The sequence below is a fragment of the Arachis ipaensis genome, chromosome B5 (assembly GCF_059453495.1).
Source record: "Arachis ipaensis isolate K30076 ecotype BB chromosome B5, ASM5945349v1, whole genome shotgun sequence".
Classification (NCBI taxonomy): Eukaryota; Viridiplantae; Streptophyta; class Magnoliopsida; order Fabales; family Fabaceae; genus Arachis; species Arachis ipaensis.
This window is the reverse complement of record NC_142440.1, coordinates 19,014,296-19,036,926: the sequence shown is the minus strand read 5'-3', so window position 1 is coordinate 19,036,926 and position 22,631 is coordinate 19,014,296. Positions and strand designations below refer to the sequence as shown.

Below are 22,631 nucleotides of genomic sequence, written 5' to 3'. Positions count from 1 at the left end.
CCATTGTTCCAGTCAAAGCGACCCGGCTCCAGCTCTGTCCGCGGGTTCCCGATCCACCCTTCAAACCGTACCTGAGACATCTCGTACAAATACGAAATTAAGAGATAATACACAAAATGACAAAAATGTCAATTTTTCTAATATGATGCGAAATGGAAAATAAAAAAATTATTTAAATAAATAAAAAACCTCAACAACGTTAGCACGTGTTTGAAATTTTGTAGCGTGTATATATATGATAAGAACAAAAGTTAATTAAAACTTTTGACAAATGACAATCAATTAAATTATTGATTGACTTTTTAAATAGACATACACTTTTTTTATATACCGGTCTTATTACGGAGATAATGAAATTCAGAAGGGAAAAAACCTTCATGTTTTTAAAATTTTATATATATATATATATATATATATATATATATATATATATATATATATATAATATTTATATTAATTGTATACTATTAACTGTTTTTTATTATTATTCTCTTAGATTATCTTAATATAGTAATAAAGAGTCTATTAAGATGGAACCATTAGATGAGAAGACGCATTGAACATATATATATATATATATATATATATGTGTGTACAAGATGTTTCTGGTACGGGTTGAGAGATGCATCGAGAACTTGCGGGTTGAGGCAGATGCCGGATCACTTGACTAGAGCAATGGGGGGAGGTACCTGCAAAGACACTCCGACGCTCAAGTCAGAATGGATCTAAGAGGTATAAGGTGTGATGAATGAATGAATACCTGGAGGGACCTGGGTCCTCTATTTATAGGTAATGGTAGTTATCTTATCTTATCTTGTTTGGCTAAGATAAGGGAGACGTTTGAATTCGAAAGTTGGTTAGGAGCTCTAGAGGACCGGTTCCGGGCCTTCTAGAAGGGCGAAGCGGGTCGGACCCGGGTAACCGGGTTCGGGGACCATTCCGGGCGTGGGATCCGTGGGTCGGATCCGTAACAGTTGCCCCCGGAGCGAGAGAGTGAGGGTGCTCGGTCTCATAGCTGGAGGAACCTTTTTCTCGCCGTTTGTGGTTTGGCAAGGAGATCATTTATTTGGTTTTTCCAGTCGAGGTCGAGGATTTGGGGAGTTCCTGGTCGTTTCATGGTCAGGCGAGGAGCACGTTGTTTGGGCGTCTCATCACGTGCCGGGTTTGATGACCGTTCTGAAGAAGGGCCCGGAGATCGGGTCTGGAACAGTTGTCCCCGGAGCATGAGAGTATGCTTTCTTGGTCTCAATGCTAAGTCGTTGGGGAGTCCGATTCTCTGTAGTTTGGGAGACTGTGAGGGGCCTGAAAATGGCGTAACATCATCCTGCATTTATTGGTAGGATGTTGGTCAGTCTTGCTTTCCGCAAGTTGGAAGACTGTCAGCTCATGCTTGTTTTGTGTGGCCTTTTTTGGGTCGTTATTGTGAACTTATTTTAGGCCTCTTGGTGGGCCGATTTCAAGACTTTGTTTATTTAGCTTATTTGGATTTCCGTTCTGTTGGCTTTGCGGGTGATCGATTCACGAGTCACTATTTTTGTTATTTGGATATCCGTTTTGTTATTTGGATATCTGTTTTATTGGCTTTGGGGTGATTGATTCCCGGGTAGCCGTTCACTTATTTGGATATCCGTGGGTAATCGATTCCCGTGTAGCCGTTTACTTATTTGGATATCTGTTTTGTTATTCGGATATCTGTTCTGTTATTTGGATATCTGTTTGTTGGCTTCTGGGTGATCGATTCTCGGGTAGCCTTTTCACTTATTTGGATATCCGTTTTATTATTTGGATATTCGTTTTGTTGGCTTCGGGGTAGTCGATTCCCGTGTAGCCGTTTGCTTATTTGGATATCCGTTTTGTTATTCGGATATCCGTTTTATTGGCTTTGGGGTGATCGATTTCCGGGTAGCTGTTCACTTATTTGGATATCCGTTTTGTTATTCGGATATCCGTTTTATTGGCTTTGGGGTGATCGATTCCCGGGTAGCCGTTCACTTATTTGGATATCCGTGGGTAATCGATTCCTGTGTAGCTGTTTGGATATCCATTTTGTTATTCGGATATCCGTTTGTTGGCTTCTGGGTGATCGATTCCCGTGTAGCCGTTTACTTATTTGGATATCCGTTTTGTTGGCCTCGGGATAATCGATTCCCGTGTAGCCGCGTTTGGTTTGTGCCGTCGGACGGGGCAATGCTTTTGAGAAAATGAATTTCCATTTATGGTTTGGGCCTCGTTAAAACCTCCCAATGTGGGTAGGAAAGAGTGCCCAGTAAGAAAATATACGATTAAACGACTTAAGCAATAAATGCAAGTAAAAAAGGCAAAATATAAAGGATAAAGAGATAGTCTTAAACGGCCTCAATCTTGTTGCTTTGGAAGGATGTTTCTACATATAGTAGCACCGTAAGTTGGTGGAATTTCAGGATCTTGGAAGCTTAGTCCCGTCTAGTCTTTCGAGCATGTAGGCTCTTTTTTCGATTACCGTCCTAATTTGGTAGGGACCCTCCCAGTTGGACGTGAGCATCCTTTCTCCGGGAGTGGGTGGACCGATATCGTTTTGTCGTAAGACGAGGTCTCCTGGTCCAAAGTCTCATCGTACCGTGCTGCCATTGTATCTTAGACTTATTCTTTGTTTTAGGGCTAGCTCCCGTAGGTGTGCTATCTCTTGACCTTGTCTGCAAGGTCCCACTCTGCCTTTTTGTCGTTTTCTCGCACGGTTCTGCACGGACTTTGGTCTTGGCATGCATCGAGGTCGGCGAGGAAGATACCTGCCGCATCTCGGGATCTCTTGCGGAGGGTCGAGCTAGTGTTCTCACACTCTACCGCGACTTTCCGGTCTCTGTGTATTGGGCCGATAGTGCCGTCATCGGCTTGGAACTTCATGAGTAAGAATTTGGTGAAGATGATCGCCGAGAGGTTGTTAATGGTCTTTCTCCCGAGGATGATGTTTGTAGGTGGTGGAGTTCTTGAGGATGACAAATTCGGAGAGGATGGTCTTTCTTTGGTTCCCGACTCCGATGGTGAGGGGAAGTGTGATGGTGCCGTCCGGTTGAAGGAAGTTATCCCCGAGCTCGGTTACCCCATTTTGGTGGGTTTGTAGGTTTTCGTTTTGGAGCCCGAGTTTGTCGAAGGATCCCCTGAAGAGGATGTTGGAATCTGCTCATGTGTCGAGTAGTATTCTTCTGACCAGCCCGGTTCCTATCTTTGCGGAGATAACGAAGGGGGCATCTTTCGCCGAGGTGCCGTATTGGCAGTCCTCGGGGGAGAATGTTATTGCATTATTGGTATGATTGTCGGGGTTTGGTTTCTTACTGCCAGGACCTTGAGGTTCTTTTTTAGTGCCGATTTCGACTTTTCCGGCTTATCCTTGCTTGTTATGACGTTGACGACTATGGTCGGGTCTGTTTCCGGACTTTTCCGAGGGGCTTGTCTTTGTGTCCTTGGGTTGCGTCCTTTCCTCTCTGGTGATCTGTCTCTTTCTGTGCGCTTTGACTCCCTGATGATTTTGGCGAACTCGGAGAGCTTGCCGTCTCGTATGGCTTGAAGTCGATGCAGTGCTGTGTTCTATGCTCGTATCCTCGGTGGTTGTCACAATGTAAATTCTTGTTGCCGCCTGTTCTTTCTTTAAGTGGTCGGGCCTTCGAAAGGACGCCTCGGTCAGCTATTTGGTGGTAGATCTCGGTGATGGGAGCTAACAAGAGGGTGTAATTTGAGCATTTGTCGGTTTGGAATATTCCTTTTGGTTTTCTCTTGGTGGGGTGTTTTGGCGAGGTGCCGTACTGCCGTTCTGCCGTTTATTGGCCGCCACGACTTGGCTCACCTCCTCATCGTTTATGTAATCCTTAGTGACGCTCTGAATCTCGTGCATAGTCTAGACTGGCTTCGCGGTGAGATACTTTCAGAAGTCCTCATTCATAAGTCCATTGGTCAGGCAGAGGCTCGCGACTGAGTCCGTGAGTCCGTCGACTGTCAGGTATTTTCTCGTAGATTCGTCTTGTCTTTGGGTAATTCCGAGCAAGCTAATGGGGTGTTTAGCTTTGGTGATTTTGATAGTGAACTGGGCCATGAACTTTCTGGTGATATCGTGGAAGCTGGCTATGGACCCGTTTGGGAGGGCGTTGAACCATTTGATCGTAGGGCCAGCTAAGGTTATCGAGAAGGCCTTACACCGGATCATGTCGGCGGCTCCTTCCAAGTTCATCCTGGCCTCGAAGGCCGTTAGGTGTTCCCGGGGATCGTTGGTCCCGTCCTATTTCATGTCAGTAGGCTTGTTGAAGTCCTTCAGGAGTTTGGCTCTCAAGGATTTTTCTGTGAACGGGATGGCTTCCATTATCACGTGCATGTTTCCTGCTCGTTTGGCCTCCCGATGGTGCCGTCGGTCGTCTTCTCCGCGTCGGTGTTTCGGGTCTAGGGAAACGCTGCGATCGTGCTGTTTGCAGTGTTGTTGCTCAGGGGGCCTGGTGTTCCTGGTATCGCGATGAGATTAGGTCCTGGAGGTCGCTTGGCTTGTATGCTCCGGGTGGTACCGTTCTTTGGTTGTGACTCGGCCTTTGAGATTTTGCACCCTGAGGCACAACTCTTGGATTATCTGGACCGCCTTCTCTCCCAGGCCATCGGGTGGCCGGGCTTCAGTGGGAGGACGATTGTCCTCTCTTGGTTGTTGCTGGGTTGGGGTTGGTTGGCGATGTGCCGCGTTTATTATCCTCCCGTGGGTGGGAAGAGTGTTATCTTGGAGTTCAGGAGTTGGGCTTTGTGTGTTTGAGTTGGGGTGTCGGGTGGAGGATTGCTCTTCAAGGTTCTCCGTCATGCCGCCACGATTTGGCTGTCTCCCGTATCTGTGCAATAACCTTGAGAACTTTCTTGATCTATTGACTCCTGAGAGGTCTGAGCTTGGCCACGGTGGTAGCATTTAAGGAGGTTGTTCATGATGAGCTTCCTTATGAATTTTCAGTAAGGTCCGAAGGGGGATCATGGCGACAGAGTTGTCACAGGTGAGGCGGCGGATGACAGAGGTTTGGAACCTATTGTTGAAAGAGATGACCTCGTGGGTTTGGAGGAAGAGCTTGAAGAGTTCAAAAGAAGAAGCAACCTCGGTGGGCATGGAGCCGAAGTAGAGGGAGAAGATGGAGCCATGGCGCTTGGAGAGACGGATGAGGGAGTGGTGAATGAGAGGGTCCAAGAGGTGGAGGTGTCCCACTAAAGGGAGGCGAGACTTTGAGCTCAGAGGATTTGGAATTTCACCGTTGGAGTAGGACGAGGGTGCATAAAGAGTGTTATTACTAAGAAGGTAATTGCAAGTAACATTGTTCCTTTGGGATTTCGCCGTTGGAATAGGGCGAAGGTGTGTTATCGCTGCAAAGGTGATGTAAGTTAAGGAAACATTATTCCTTTGGGATTTCGCCGTTGGAGTAGGGCGAAAGGGTGCATAAACATGCAAAGGTGATACAAGTTAAGAAAACATTATTCCTTTGGGATTTCGCCGTTGGAGTAGGGCGAAGGTGTGTTATCCCTGCAAAGGTGATGCAAGTTAAGGAAACATTATTCCTTTGGGATTTCGCCGTTGGAGTAGGGCGAAAGGGTGCATAAACATGCAAAGGTGATACAAGTTAAGGAAACATTATTTCTTTGGGATTTCGCCGTTGGAGTAGGGCGAAAGTATGCATAAACATGCAAAGGTGATGCAAGTTAAGGAAACATTATTCCTTTTTGCTCTCAGTTACACGCAAGAAATCTGAGTTTGATGATTGCTCTTCTGGGTTATCCGCCATGCCGCCACAACGTTGCAAAGTTTCCACAGACGGCGCCAATGTACAAGATGTCTCTGGTACGGGTTGAGAGATGGATCGAGAACTTACGGGTTGAGGCAGATGCCGGATCACTTGACTGGAGCAATGGGGGGAGGTACTTGCAAAGACACTCCGACGCTCAAGTCAGAATGGATCTAAAAGGTATAAGGTGTGATGAATGAATGAATACCTGGAGGGACCTGGGTCCTCTATTTATAGGTGATGGTAGTTATCTTATCTTATCTTGTTTGGCTAAGATAAGGGAGACGTTTGAATTCGAAAGTTGGTTAGGAGGTCTAAAAGACCGGTTCCGGACCTTCTAGAAGGGCGAAGCGGGTCGGACCCGGGTAACCAAGTTCGGGGACCATTCCGGGCGTGGGTCGGATCCGTAACAATATGAAACTTAGGCTTCATTAAATTAACTTCTCAAGGCATTTCAATCCTTCTTAATTTAAGCAATCCTAAAGTACTTATCCGGTGAGTGTAAACCTTGAACTATGGCAAATGGCAAACCCATTTGTAAGATATATTGGATTACATAAAATAAACATAAAAAAGGAAGAAGAAACGTTGACTAAATATACACATGTTGTTGATTACTCAATCGGTCACATCTTATCTTATCAATGCAACAAATTTCGTATGAATTTTGGGGCATACATGTTCTATGCATGCAAATCAGTATGCATACTTTTTTTTTTTATGATATTTTTTAATTTAGTAGATCAATAATTAAATCGTGATGAATAAAATTTAAATAAAATTCGTTATTAATCGATGAATATAACTGAATATATAAAGTGAAATTCAAATTCTTAATACTTATTTAAACTAACTAGTGAATTAACTATTAGACTTAATTAAATTAATTATTAATAATTAATAAGCATACCTCATTCCAAGAACAATTTCAACATATATATTCTTGACTATTAGTTTGTTGGTCATCTACGCTAATGCATGAATATTGAATACATCGTACCTTGACTAAAATGCATGGAAAGAAGTGACTGGGTTGACTTTAATTCACATACTTTGACTCACACTATAAGAAACATTTCAAGTGTACTGGCGAGTACCGATACACCAGTTATTTTAACCGTTGATTTCAATTAATATATATTATATATATTTTTTATAATTTAGATCAACGGTTAAAACAACTGGTACACCGATACTCCCGGTGCACTTAAAATGTTTCCCACACTATATATAAGTTGGGTATGTATATGCTACATACATTAAGAAGCCTCAACAATTTTCCGTGAAATTAAGCACAACAATTAAGATATGGATGCAGTGACTTCTAATTATTATTATTATTATGCTTTAGTTTTTCTTTTAACATGCATTATAATCCATGTTTTAACTTCACTCATCAATGGAAGATCAAACCATAAACTTCCACCAGGTCCTTACCCTCGTCCCATAGTTGGAAACCTCTTTCAATTGGGTCAAAATCCTCACCGTTCGTTGAGCAACCTTGCAAAGATTCATGGCCCAATAATGACCTTAAAGCTTGGCCAAGTAACAACCATAATAATCTCTTCACCGGAAATGGCCAAAGAGGTTCTCCAAACCCATGATCATTCACTTTCTGATCGTCCCATTCCCCAATCCTTAACCGTCCTGGATCATGCTTATTATGGCATAGGGTTCTTACCCAATTCATCACCTCTCTGGAGATACTTGAGAAGAATATGCAACAATCAACTCTTCACAAACAAGGCTCTAGATGCAAGCAAATTCTTAAGGCAAAAGAAACTTAAAGAACTTCTCAATGATGTCTATCATAGTAGCCAAACCGGTGAAGCAATAGATATTGGTAAAGCGGCTTTCAAAACCGGGATTAACTTTTTATCAAACACTATTTTCTCCATAGATTTCGCTCAATCTATAAGTGATGCCGGAGATTACAAAGATATAGTGGTGAGTATCTTGAAAGCTACTGGGTCACCAAATTTGGCTGATTTTTTCCCATTGTTGAGGTTTATTGACCCACAAGGCATCAAAAGGAGCTATGGAATTTGCATTAGGAAGTTGTTTGTTCTCTTTGACAAGTTGATTGAGGAAAGGTTGAAGATGCGAGAAGGGGTGAATTATGCAACCAACAATGACATGTTGGATGCTTTGCTTGACATCTCCCAAGAAGAGGATAGCAAAGTCATGGACAAACAACAGATTAAACACTTACTCCATGTATGTTTTCTTCTCCCAACCTATTTAATTTACAATTAAAAATATTAGAATAAGTATTAAAATACGAAATAACCATTAAAACATATAATGACTAAATTTTAGTATATGTGTATAGTATTTTTGTTTAGGAAAAGTATAGGTAGACAATGAAAATACTAAACAATGTGAACAATGAATATATCGGATGTTCATTTTACTAGGTGTGCGGATGGTTATTCTAATATCAAGATTTAGGTAGGTAATTTAGAGGTGTAATGTGTTTTGATTTGATTGGTGGTTGTTTATATTGTTTAAAAAAATTATTGGTTACCTAGCATTTACCCGTTTGTTTAATTTATAGTCTAATTATAGGAATAAACTTTTCTTTGACTAATGGTCAAAACCAACATAATTAAAATAAATGAACACAATTGATTCTTTTGATTATATACAGAAATCTAACTAATAATTTTTAAAAGAATTACAAAATTAAAATTCAATTAGAAATTGAATAAAATTATAAATTCAAACTTCTAAAGAAATTAACTAAATCTAAATAAATGAATTATTTGGATGTGTTAAGTAAGAAGTAAGAACTCGTATACAATTATTTTTATATAAAGTTAACAGTTAAAAATAAATTACATAATATGACAAATTTAATTAAATTATTATCTAATAATTTTTAATTATCAAATTTATATAAAAATAAATGCACATGAGTTTACACTTCAATAGATCAATACAGATAACTCAAAAAATGATTGTGTATTCTATTTTTTTAGCATTGAATTTTAACCAATAAGTATAACTATGCTTTTATATTATACAGGATTTATTTGTTGCCGGAACCGATACAACTTCATATTCATTAGAATGGGCAATGGCCGAGTTAATTCATAATCCAGATATTATGTCAAAGGCCAAAAAAGAAGTTGAAGAAGCTGTTGGAATTGGAAACCCAGTAACAGAATCAGACATTGCAACACTCCCTTACTTGCAAGCAATAATAAAAGAAACCCTACGCTTGCACCCACCAGCACCACTCTTGCTTCCAAGAAAAGCTAAGGTTTCTGTGGAACTCATCAATGGCTACACCATTCCAAAGGGTGCAAACATCATGATCAATGTGTTTGCCATTGGTAGGCATCAAGAAACTTGGGAAAATCCAACTCTGTTTTCACCAGACAGGTTTATGGGAACAAATGTTGATGTTAAGGGAAAGGATTTTCAGCTGACACCATTTGGAAGTGGTAGAAGAATTTGTCCCGGGTTGCCATTGGCTATGAGGATGTTGCATTTGATGTTGGGAACTTTGATTAATACTTTTGATTGGAAGCTTGAAAATGGTATGAAACCTAAAGAAATGAACATGGAGGATGTTATTGGAGGAAATGCCCTTAGAAAGAAAGATCCATTGAGAGTTATTCCAGTCAAAATTATTAATTAAATAAAACAAATTAGCCTGCCAGAATACCTGTCTTGTTTATTGTAAGATAGTTAATTACTCTGTAATGTTTGTAATCTTAAATAAGTGTTCATGTGGCTGAGGCATGTAGAGAGAAAACTACTAAGTACTATTGTATGTGAAATAGTGGAAAACTTCTAGAATGAATTAACTTTTAAATTTATTATCTACAAATTTATCTAAATACATCAAATTATCTGTATCAATCGATTGTAGGATCCTTACAATATGTTATCTTGACTAGACTCGAAATTGCATATTCAGTTACTAAAGTCAGTCAATACCTGCAAAACTCTTTAGTCACCTATTAGAAATGTGTGAAGAGGATTTTAAGATATTTGGCTGGCACGATTACTTATGGCATCATTTTTTATCTATGTACTACCTGGTGTTTGTTTGCTTTTTTAGATTTCGATTGGGGCTCGGACTTAGATGATTGAAGATATATGTAACGACTCAATTTTTGACAGGTCTGAATCACTATCGACTATCAGATGCTACATCTTAGTTAACCTAAAAAGTTTAGACTCTATACTATTTATATAGATAATAATTTTGTAGTATTATGTATTTTTTTTTTTTTTTGTTTTTATTCTTGTTAAGAGAATAAAATAAAAAGAAACTTAAAAAGGTAAAACAAGAAAGGAAAGATAAATAAGAAAAAAAAGAAGAAGATGATGATAATGATGAAAAAAAAGCAGAAGATGAGGAGGAGAAATATGAAGAATTTTGAATTATATAAAATTTATCAGTACAAATCCACCGAAAATTCTTAAACAATATACATAAATGTCTTAGTTTTACACCGAAATTTGCTACAATTATACAAAATTATTTTCTTTAATGCTGCATTTTTTTTCTTTTTTTTCTTTCTTTATTTTAGTTAAATAAATGTAAGTTTATCCTTTTCCAAGTAAATTTGCAACATTATGTTGTTTTTTTCTTTTTTGTTTGATTTTTTTATTTTTATTCATGTTAAGAGAGTAAAACAAGAAATAACTTGAGAAGATAAAACAAGAAGTAAAATATGAATACGAAAAAGAAGAAGAAGAAGATGCTGATGATGATGAAAAAAAAAAGAAAAAATAGCAGCAGAAGATGACGGAGGAGGAAAAGGAAGAGTTTTGAATTATGCAGAACCTATCAATACAAATGCACTGAAAATTCTTAAATAATACACATAAATATCTTAGTTTTACATCGAAATTTGCTGCAAATACACAAAAATATCTTCTTTGATGCAGAACTCCTACATTACATTCAATTCAAACTATCAACGATGAACAGCAATTTTCCCAAACAAAACAATATTATTCACCTACCGAATCATAAACTACTAACGAAAATATTAACTAGAATTGAACTATACACCTCAGCCACTTGATTGGATTCAAAATAATAATCCACTTTGTTCTAGTTCAATTGATAATCTGAAATTGAGTTATTCATTATATTCAACAACGAGATAATTGTTCAAAACTAATTTCAGAGCTTGATTTAAAAAACGTAGACAACAAAGAAAATCGCAAAAAACGAGAAAAGAGAACGCAAAGAACGAACGAAGAGAAATGCATAGATAGAAGAGAACGTAGATAAAAAGAAGTTGAGAAAATTCGAAAAAGGAAACAAAATCCTTTCGAAAAAGCAGTTATATATTCGCGCGTTGATTGAAAAGATGGTTAGATAGTAGCGTGTGAGGTGAATTAGGTTAAAGAGACTTGTACGGACTTGTATGTGTAAATGACTTGTATGTGGAGAATATTTCTAATAAAAAAAACAATTTGAGAGCCATTTGGTAAATGAACAATAATAGAAAAAAATTGTGTGTAAAAAATAAACCAAGATAAATTTGATGCAATGTGATGTGTGACACCAGAATCAATGATCCAAGTGTTCAAAAATGAATTTTGATTTGAAAAATTATTAGCAATAGAAAAAATACTGAAAGAACAAAAATAATGAATAGTTAGACTTGACAAAAGTCAAAATTGATTTGAAGGACATAATTTTTTATTGGAAGAGTGGTTGTTTCTGGTTTTACAATCGGAGGATAAGTTTCAGCCTTTTTCAGAAGTACCATGAGAGAAGAGTATTGTACTGACAAGATATCTAAAAAAAGTGATGAAATTATTGGTGTGTCCTTTTTTCTTGACTTAAGGCAGAATATGGAGGTAAGGGGGCAACGACAGTGTTAATTGAAGAATGATTACTCATTGTGGAAGAAAGTTTAAGGGGTTTTAAAATCGAGTTAATAGTCAATTTCGTCCCTGAAAGATAACTCGATCTCCATTTTCGTCTCCGAAAGTCAAAATTAATCAAAATCATCCTCCAAAGATACCTTACCTGATCACGTTCGTCCTTCCGTCATCTTCCTAGCTGAGTTGGCAAACGTCTGCTGACGTGGGCCGTTAACTGCCAAGGTGAAAAATGCCAGGCTGTAGCATGTTGTTGCTGACAAGATAACTCTTGTTTAAGACGTCAAATTAGTCCCTGGAGTGGATAAACCCTAATCCCAATTTGAACGATAAATACATCACCGTGAACACATGCATCACACGACAGATAAGTCAGTCCCTTTGCCACATCCAAGATTATGCTCTTCCTTTGAGGCCAAGTCTGCGATTTCTTCAACTTTTGCTGCTCACTGACCAGAAACAGATGGTCTTCAAGGTTTCCATTCGACATGTAATCATAAACCAAAAACCTCTGGCTTCCCTTGTCATTAAATTTTTCATCATCATCATCCACTACACAACAGCCTCGAAGAGGCACCAGATTCTGGTGCTTCAGGTTGCTAATAATCTCCACCTCATTACAAAACTCCACATCCCCTTTAAAATCAGATTCCAAGATCCTCTTAACCGCCACGACCAAACCATCGGACAAAACCCCCTTGAAAACAAGCCCAAATCCACCCCTGCCAATGAAATTCTTGGTTGAGAAATTATTAGTAGCCTTCTCAAGCTCATCAATCTTGAACCAAATAGACCCCGTATTCGGCCTCAACCTACGCCTAGACCCTTGTTCCTCAGGATCAAAATCAAATTCATCATTATTAAGCTTCTTCCTCCTAACCTTCCTATCATACCAAACATAAACCCCTAACAAACAAGACAACTAACAAAGCAACACCAGCGCCAGTTAACCCAAAAACCAAACCCTAGTAACTTTTCCCACCAGAACCACCACCCTGTGGGTAAAGTGACATACCAAAGATGCAACTCATGGCACCATTGCTTTCAGGTCCATACTGATTCACAAACGCAGCAGCATATAGAATAGTAAATTTGAAACAATTTTCAGAGTGAGAAGCATTACCATCAATGGAGACAAGTTTATGCTGCACCTGAAACCCCGCAGTAAGACACACATCACATAGTGAAAGATCAGTGAGGTCTTGTTTGCAACTAGTATCAAGAGGCGTGATTTGACCAAGCTTCTTGTTCCAATCTTTTAGTTAGGGTTTCAATTCCTGCGTTGACGTTTTGGGACATGACGAACTAGTGAGGGTCAAAGCACAAGTCAACAAGGTTGTTTTGGAGAGACAGAGCTGAGACTGGAAATCATGGACGCATGAGGTTGAGGTTTCAAGGTTTGGAAAGTTGAAATTTATAGTTGCTTTAAGGTACTGCGCGAACCCTATTCCGATTAGAGATAAGAACGAGGTGCAACAGTTGCTCAAGTTTGGTGATAAAGAGTGGAAATTCTCACATGCTGAAGGGTTCCATGGAACTCTCTTAACATAGCTGAAGTCGATGGGGGCATGTTGAAGAAGAAGAAGGAGAAGGTGAAGGTGAAAGGGCTGCCATGGTGAAAGACAGAGCGATGGTTGATATGACACGGGGGTAACGCATTGCAACGTTTGAATCCCTCCTCTGAAGACAAAACGGCGACATTTCAACCCTAGGAGTGCTTTCTACCGAAACGACGTCGTTTTTGTTCTCTGCCACCTTGACAGTTAACGGTCTACGTCAGCGGACGTTTGCCAACTCAGCTAGGAAGATGACGGAAGGACAAACGTGATCAGATAAGGTATCTTTGGAGGAAGATTTTGATTAATTTTGACTTTCGAAGACGAAAATGGAGATCGAAATAACTTTTAAGGACGAAATTGATTATTAACTCTTTTAAAATCTGAATTGGTTAGTTTATCCATAAATGTTAGCAAAACTCAAACCCATATACAAAGAATATGTAAAAATAAAGTTGTGTTATATATCTTTTGATTAAAAAAATAATAAAAATAAAACTAAATATATAAACTATAATTATAATCAAATTAAATTTTGTTAGATTAAATTTATAGGTCGATGTAAATTTTTTTTATTGTTATTATAGACTAAAGTGAAAGAACAGGTTAATAGTTGCAACTTCAAGGTTGGTAGCAAAAGTAAATGTTAGTTGTAAATCTAGGGACATAGTGCATATATATGAAACGTAGCCTTTCCTTAAATTAACTTTTCAAGGCTTTCAATCCTTCTTAATTTAAGCAATACTAAAGTACTTATCTGATGAGTCTAAACTTTGAACTATGTCAAATGGTAAACCCACGCGCAAGTGAAAGATATATTGGATTGCATAAAATAAACAAGAATTACTGAATCAGGATAGCAGAAAATTAAAATAAAATAAAAAAGATTAACATTGACGAAAGATACATATGTTGTTGATTACTCAATCGTTCAAATCTTGCCAATGCAATAAATTTTGTATTAATTTTGGTGCAATCATTTTCTATGCATGCAATTAGCATGCATACCTGATATGTGGAACATGCATGTCAAAGGCAAACGACAATTTCAAACATATATATTCTTAATTGAGTTAAAAAATAATACCACTCATACTATCCAGAATAATCATTCGGATATTAGGGATAATAAACATCTCATCCTAAAAATTTAAACTGATTTTGGGGTGCTAATAAAAAAAGATAACACTAATAATTATATCTCTAATACTTTCCTAAACCTCCATTGTACACATTATACAAATATTCCATTGACTTTTTATATTTTCTCTTCTTAATTAGCTGCACTCTTTATTGATTATTTAACAAAATTCATTTAATTTATCTCTAGCTGTAAACGCTCATACAAAGGGTGTATTTTTTTTGTGACTAATACAAAGGGTGTATGATGTTAGGAGATTATTTAATTTTCTAATTTATTTGTGGACAATACATATATTAATTATAATCACAAATTATGCTATTTTAAATTAAATGACTTATATAAAGGTGATTTCATTTATTGTTATAAATGCTAAATTGAATAAGTCATTATTACTTTTGATTTGGAATTAAATGAGAATAAAACCGGATATTATTTTTGTTCTTTAGATAATTATCTTTTGGATTTTAGATATGTTATCTTTTGGACTTTAGATACTATTTTATTTGGGCTTTAGGGTTTAATGGGTGCTATACTCAAATATAAATAGGCCTTAAAGGTTTCGGTCCCCAAAATACCAAAGCCGCTTTTATTGCTCTTTTCCCATCAAAAGAGTCCATACTGATTCACAAACGCAGCAGCATATAGAATAGTAAATTTGAAACAATTTTCAGAGTGAGAAGCATTACCATCAATGGAGACAAGTTTATGCTGTACTTGAAACCCCGCAGTAAGACACACATCACATAGCAAAAGATCAGTGAGGTCTTGTTTGCAACTAGTATCAAGAGGCGTGATTTGACCAAACTTCTTGTCCCAATCTTTTAGTTAGGGTTTCAATTCCTGCGTAGACGTTTCGGGACATGACGAACTGGTGAGGGTAAAAGCACAAGTCAACAAAGTTGTTTTGGAGAGACAATGAATTGAGCTGAGATTGGAAATCATGGACGCATGAGGTTGAGGTTTCAAGGTTTGGGAAGTTGAAATTTGTAGTTGCTTTAAGGTACTGTGCGAACCCTATTTCGATTAGAGATAAGTGCGAAGTGCAACAGTTGCTCAAGTTTGATGATAAAGAGTGGAAATTCTCACATGCTGAAGGGTTCCATGGAACTCTCTTAACATAGCTGGAGCCGATGGGACATGTTGAAGGAGAAGAAGGAGAAGGTGAAGGTGAAAGGGCTGCCATGGTGAAAGACAGAGCGATGGTTGATATGACACGGGGGTAACACATTGCAACGTTTGAATCCCTCCTCTGAAGACAAAACGGCGACATTTCAACCATAGGAGCACTTTCTACCGAAACGACGTCGTTTTTGTTCTCTGCCACCTTGACAGTTAACGGCCCACGTCAGCGGACGTTTGCCAACTGATAGATGATAATTGCTCGATGGTGTAGATTTTCTCTATTAGAAATAATAATTTCGTTGTAAGCATAGCTCCAAACCAACAAACAATTCTCACATAAAAAATTTGAGTTGTCACATGTACAAACCCCAATAAGAATTAACCAAAGTATTTAGACTCTGGGTCGTCTCACAAGAAATTGCAATGAAATGGTCAATTATTGGCTATGAAGGGGCAAAGGGGTTTTGTTTATAAAAGGGCAAGAAACGTAAATAACAAGAAGGTAAAAGAACAATTAACTAATAAAAGAAATGAAAAGTACTCTTGGCTAAGACTTAGGTAATTGAGATCACCATCCTTGTCAACAACCCAAACATTGATAATTATGAGGAACCAACCCATTAAGTCTACTTCCCAAAAGCCTTAAGTACGTAATGTCTACTCCTAAACTTGAAGTACGTCAAATAGATTTGATCACATCAACCCATAAGTCCCAACCTATCTACTAATTAACTTAGTAGTGGGTTAGTGTCAATGGGTATCAAATTGATCACCAAGGGTTCTCAAATCACCAAATCCATTATACCCAATGACTCAAGTTTACCCAATTCCCTTAGCCTAGGCCAAGAGTAAAGAAAACTACTCAAGAACTAAAGAAAACATTTAATCAAACATCTAGAGTGCAATAAAACCAAACATCATAAATTGCAAGAATAATAAAATCTACCAACTACCAATTGCAAGGAAAGTAAATCACAACTCAATTCAACAATTAAAAGAACATCAAACATTAAATTGCTTTAAAGAGATCCAAATCCAACATGAGTCCATGAACATAAAAGAAGCATAAAAGTAAAATTAATATCACAAACTAAGAGAATGAAAGTGTAGAAGCAAGAAATCATAAAGAAAACAAGATAAAAAGATGAGATTGAAACTAGATCTAAGATGAAATTAACTCTAGAAACTCTAATTCTAGAGAGAAGAGGGAGCTTCTCTCTCTATAAACTAACCTACATGATGCTATATTACAAACAATTGCTCCCCCTTTGCTTGGACTTCAATTCTGCATGAAATACACTCAGAAACAAGTTGGATTTGGGCCTGGGCAGCTCAGAAATCACCCCAGTGTTTTGTCTTTAAGTGGGTCACGTGAGAGTATCGGCGCGTACGCGCCATTTGCGCGTGCGCGTCGATTGGCTGTTTCTTCATCCACGCGTATGCGGCATGTACGCGTGCGCGTCCTTATGTGAAATCACTTCTGCGTGTGCGCGCCTTGTACGCGTGCGCGTCTCTATGCAAAACCACTTTTGCACGCGCGCGCCTCGTACGCGTGCGCGCTCATTGATGCATTCCCAATCTTTGTTTCTTCATGCATTCTCCACTTTGTATGCTTTTCTCCTCATTTCTTCCATCCAATACTTGCCTTATGAACCTGAAATCACTCAACAAACACATCAAGGCATCGAATGGAATTAAAGTGAATCAAAATCACCAATTTAAGGGCCTAAAAACTATGTTTTTACACTTAGGCACAATTCAAGGGAGAATTACAAAACCATGCTATTTCATTGAATAAATGTGGGAAAAGGTGATAAAATCCCCTAAAATAAGCACAAGATAAACCATGAAGTCGGGGTTTATCAAATCTCCCCACACTTAAACTAAGCATGTCCTCATGCTAAAATCAAGAAAGAAGCAAAGGGTATCAATATTTATTCAATGCAAACTAACTAAATGCAATCTATCTATATATGAATGCATCCACTTGGTCAAAATAAATCAATTTCCAAGAATACATATACAAACACAAGGGCTAAGGTAATAGCAATCAAATCAACCCACAATTGAATTGAATCATTGAAAGATTTTACAAACTTGCAAGAAAAGATGATCATGGGTGGAAACATGTAATTGAGCGATCGAACCCTCGCCAGATGTGTATCCGCTCTAGGCACTCAAGTGTATGGGGTTGATTCACTCAATTCTCCCCTAATCATGCTTTCCAAGATATGTTTTTCATTTAACAATCAACAATTGCTTTATGCATGCATACAAATATCATGAGGGCTTTCCCATAGGTTGTAATGGGGCTAGGGTCAAGGTAGGATGCATATGGTCAAGTGAGCTTGAAATTTGAATCTTTGATTAATTTAAACTTCCCACCTAACCTATGACAACCTATACAATTCTAAACAAACCTAGCTATCCATTCTTCACTTTTTCACACACTCATGCATTCCCTTTTGATCACCACACATATGCATTGATTATTATTGAACTTCACTTTGGGACACTTTTGTCCCCTTTTTATTGCAAATTTTCTATTATATATATATATATTAACTAAAATATATACATGAACATCAATGCATATGGTTTACACATGATTAATACATGAGTATGTACCCAATTCCAAAATTTTTTTTTCAACAAAAACATACACACTTTTATCTCTACCCAATGTACCCAACTTTCCCAAAATCAAATGATGAACATTCTCACTAGCCTAAGCTAATCAAAGATACAAATTAAGGACATTTTGTTTTTCACTTAGGCTTGTAATGTGCTTCAATTAAGAATAAGTGGGTTAAGCATAGGCTCAAAATTGGCTAGCAATGGAAGATAAAAGGTTGGCTATTTGGGTAAGTGAGCTATTTGAACAATGGCCTCAATCATATAAATGCATGTATACACAAGTAATGGACATAAAGAATCAAACAAATCAAATATTACAATCATAGGAAGAGAATAATGCACACAAGAATGAAAGTAAGTGGTTATGTATGATGTAACCACACAATTAGGCTCAAATCTCACATGCTTGTGTTCTTAGCTCAAAACAAGATCCACAAAGTATATAATTCAAACAAGTTCTAAAAAAAATTTTTTTTCAATCAATAGGGGTGCCCTATAGATAAAATCCTTGGAAAATATCATGATTTTGACTAAGCTTATTATATACATATGCAAAATGAGAAAATGCAACTAAAAATCCTAAAATGAAATACAAAAGTGTTGGATTAGAAACTTGTCACCAAAAAATGCCGAGCGGTCGGACGACCTCCCCACACTTAAAAGTTTGCACCGTCCTCGGTGCATCCAAAGATGAGCAAAGGGGGTACAGTGACTTTCCTAGTTGCTACCTTCAGCAGGTAGGTCAACCGATGCTGCGTATTCTTCTCCCGCTTCTATTTTGCTTATGATGACTCATCCTGAACATAGAAAACAGGAGATAATAAGACAAGTAAATGCACAAGCAAGGAAGCATGGATTGTTGGAATGAGGTAAATCACTAGAATTGAGTGAGCGAATTACTGTGACATTAATAAAAAATAAGTGTGTGGGTCCTAACTTACATGCGGTTTAGAACTCACACTCTAGTATTTAGAAATCATGTCACAATTATACAAAGGAAGACACACATTTCACTCATTCTAGTGTGCTTGAAATACTTCGAAAGACTTGTAGGTTAAGTCAACCACACAAGTAGTGAAGAGGCATGAAAGCATTCAAGCAATTAATCAAGCAATTGTGAAACTGGATAATGCATGGACATTGATTGATGTGTAGGTAGACTTAGTGAACAAAATGGTATATGAAACTCACACAACAATCAATGACACCTATTGAAGTTGTTGCAACACCTAAGTGACATAGAGGTGAAACACATGGATGTTATGGGACTTAGAAAAAAGAAGATAGAAGTGGAAATCAATCACATAGCAAGCATGGCCCACAAAGCTTTACAAAGCTCAAAAATATGTCACTAGGTAAGCTTTCGATCCAATTTCACAATTCTACAATCTCAATGCATGAAATAAGTGATGTGAATAAGGGTAAACCATAAACAAGCATCACCTAAAAAAATGCATTGATAATGTACAATTGCCTAACAATAGATGATGAATGCATGGTGGCCAAAACATGCGATTCAAAAGAGTTAAGAAGCTTAAAGGCAATGTAACATTCACTTGGTGCTCACAAATGTTAAACATGAAAATTCAAAACCAAGTAATAAATTGCAACCTCAAAAAAGGAATCCAACAATGACAATAACAACAATGATGTTAAACTAACATCCTATTAGTAATAAGCAATAGTAAACAGTAAACAAGATTAGTAATCCAACACTTATAATGGAAAACAAAAATTAAACTAACTAACTAACTAAAAGAGATGGTGTTACATGATGCTTGGTAGTGTTGGATGATGTTTGAAGGGTGGAAAGAGAAGAGAAGAAGGAAAGGAATGGAAAGAAGAGAAGAAAAGAAGGTGAGTAAAACAGGGCAATCCACGCGTGCGCGTCATGTGCGCGTAAGCGTGGATTGATGAAATGGAAGCGACGCATACGCGCGGCTGACGCGTACGTGTGCATGGTAAAGCAGAGAGTTGACACGGACGCGCAAGGTATGCGTGCGCGTGCCTTGGGGTACAAAGTTGGCACACTTCAGGCACAACTATCGGGTGAATGTATGGGAAGTGGAAAAATTCAATCCACGCGTACGCGTACATGACATGTGCGCGTGGATGGCCGAAAATACTTGGGCACGCGTACGTGTGGAGTGCGCGTGCGCGTGGATGGTGCTCTATTTTTCAAAATTTTTCTATATTTTTGCACCAAACCAAGCATTCCAAACCTCCAAACAGCTACCAAAACATCATAAAACCTTATTTAACCTACTAGATTCCCAAATAAACTCAACTAAGCAATCAAAACAAGGAATTAAACATATTTTACTAACATTTACAAAAGAGAAAATGAAAAGATGTTACCATGGTGGGGTGTCTCCCACCTAGCACTTTTGTTTATTGTCCTTAAGTTGGACTTATGGGGAGCTCCTCATCAAGGTGGCTTGTGCTTGAATCTATCCTTGAACATCCACCAATGCTTGGACTTCCATTGTACTTCATCATTCAAAGTTAATAACTCCAAGCTTTGATGAAGTTCTTCACAAACCACGGGCTCCCAAAGTTGATCTTCCTTGTGCGATCTGGGATCCCACACTTTGTTTTCACACCCGTCCTTGAGTTGATCATGGTGATTCCCTCCGGGTGGCAAGAGAGATGAATTCTCATGGAAGTACCAAACTATCCTCCTAGACCCATTCAATTGAGCACTACACTAATCCATGCTCCTCAATTTTGAGCTTCCAACCATAATGAGCCTAGACTTACAACGCCAACCACTAAACATCCTCCTTTTACGCTTAATTCCACAAAGCGCCCTAAGTTGGCTATCCGTCTCAAGCAAACCATATTCAAGTAGGATAATAAAGTTGAGAGTTAGAAGTTTTACCCACTCAAATGAATGATTAGATGACAACTTAGGTGGAGGAGTTCCCAATGATCTTGACAAGGCGCGCTCTACTCCCGTCCATCCTCTCCTAGAGGCTTCCACCACTTGGCAAGGTTCTTCAAGTTTTACCTCTTGCCAAGCTTCCTCAAGTTCAAGTTCTTCTTCACCAATGTCCTCTAGCTCTTCCCCATCACTCAAATCATAAGTAGGAGGCTGAGTAAAATCTACCTCATCATCAATTCCAAGTATAGTGGGGAAGGATTCTTCAAATTTAAAAGGATCATATGTTGATGCGGAGTCATCATAAATAGGAGGGCCTATTACTTGGGACACTTCTTCCAATTCTTCAATCACATTGTGCCTTGGAGGTTGTGCACTCTCCCCCTCAACATCAACTTCGAACTCCATGGAAGAAGGCTCTTCAAATTGTGCTTCCTCTATGTACTCAACATATCCTAAGGCTCCAACCACTACTTCCTCTTGTTCAATAATCGCTACCTCCTCCTCTTGTTGCATTTCTTGCTTTAACTCCTCTTCTTCACCTTGGAGCTTCAAGTTCACTCCCTCACTAAGCTCCTTGGTTGCTTCTCCACATTCAACAATGGGAGTGCTTTGATCGCATAGGCTTAGGCGGGATGAGACTATGTTGTCAATGGCTTCTACCATGATAGCCATTTTCACTCTTAACTCTGCAAACTTCTTTTCATCCTCCTCTTGTCGCCTTAAGATATGAGATTCAAGATCTCTCAATTCCAACATGGGGGCTTCATTGGGAGGTGATGGTGGAAGAGAAGGTTCATTGTTTGAGGGAAGGTTGTTGTAATTGGAAGGCGGTTCATATTGGTGAAATTCTTGAGGTGGTGTATGTGGACTTTGTGGTTCTTGGGAGTATTGGTGTTGGAATGGTGGTAACTCTAAGTATGGTTCATATGGTGGTTAGTATGGTAGGTATGGGTTAGGATAATATGGAGGTGAATGGTGGTATGAGGCTTGTGAGTATGGTGGAGGGCTATATTGAGGAGGGGGTTCATATGTATGTGGTGGTTGTGGTTGACAATCACAATAAGGGTCATCACATACATTAGATTGGTGTGCATTAGGATAAGGAGTATACCCATAAGAATCCGAAGAGTAGTCATGTTGGGGTGGCGCTTGGACGGCTCGGGTGGCAATAAATGCCCTTTGGTCGTCGCGCATCTCTGTGAGGATAGTAGTCATGTCTCCAATCACTCTTACCAAACCTTGATCTCCAATTCCTTGATGCATGTTATCATTGTAAATTTCATCTCCTACAACATAGTTTGAATCACACTCATAGCCAAAGTGATGAGAATTCATGGTGATAAGAGAAAACAAAAACAAATTCTAACAAGAAACAAAGAAAACCAAATCCTAAAACTAGCAAAAACTAACAAACAAACCAAAAATCAAGCTATTCACAATATATACAATAGCCAATAACATAGCACCATTGCAACTCCCCGGCAACGACGCCATTTTGATAGATGATAATTGCTCAATGGTCTAGATTTTCTCTAGCAGAAATAATAACTTCGTTGTAAGCATAGCTCCAAACCAACAAACAATTCTCACATAAAAAATTTGAGTTGTCACATGTACAAACCCCAATAAGAATTAACCGAAGTATTTAGACTCCGGGTCGTCTC

The 22,631-nt window shown here is 38.3% G+C and overlaps 1 protein-coding gene and 1 pseudogene across 1 annotated transcript; one reads left to right on the top strand and one right to left on the bottom strand.

Moving 5' to 3' along the window:
• Positions 1-7,021: 7,021 nt before the first annotated feature.
• LOC107643194 (cytochrome P450 76T24) lies at positions 7,022-9,603 on the top strand. The gene is made up of 2 exons (XM_016346775.3): positions 7,022-7,982; positions 8,794-9,603. The coding sequence occupies exons 1-2, from the start codon at positions 7,074-7,076 to the stop codon at positions 9,409-9,411; spliced, it is 1,527 nt and encodes a 508-aa protein (XP_016202261.1). The 5' UTR covers positions 7,022-7,073; the 3' UTR covers positions 9,412-9,603.
• A 2,304-nt stretch (positions 9,604-11,907) lies between these two features.
• LOC107640292 (putative receptor-like protein kinase At1g11050 pseudogene) lies at positions 11,908-22,230 on the bottom strand (annotated as a pseudogene).
• Between the last annotated feature and the right edge of the window lie 401 nt (positions 22,231-22,631).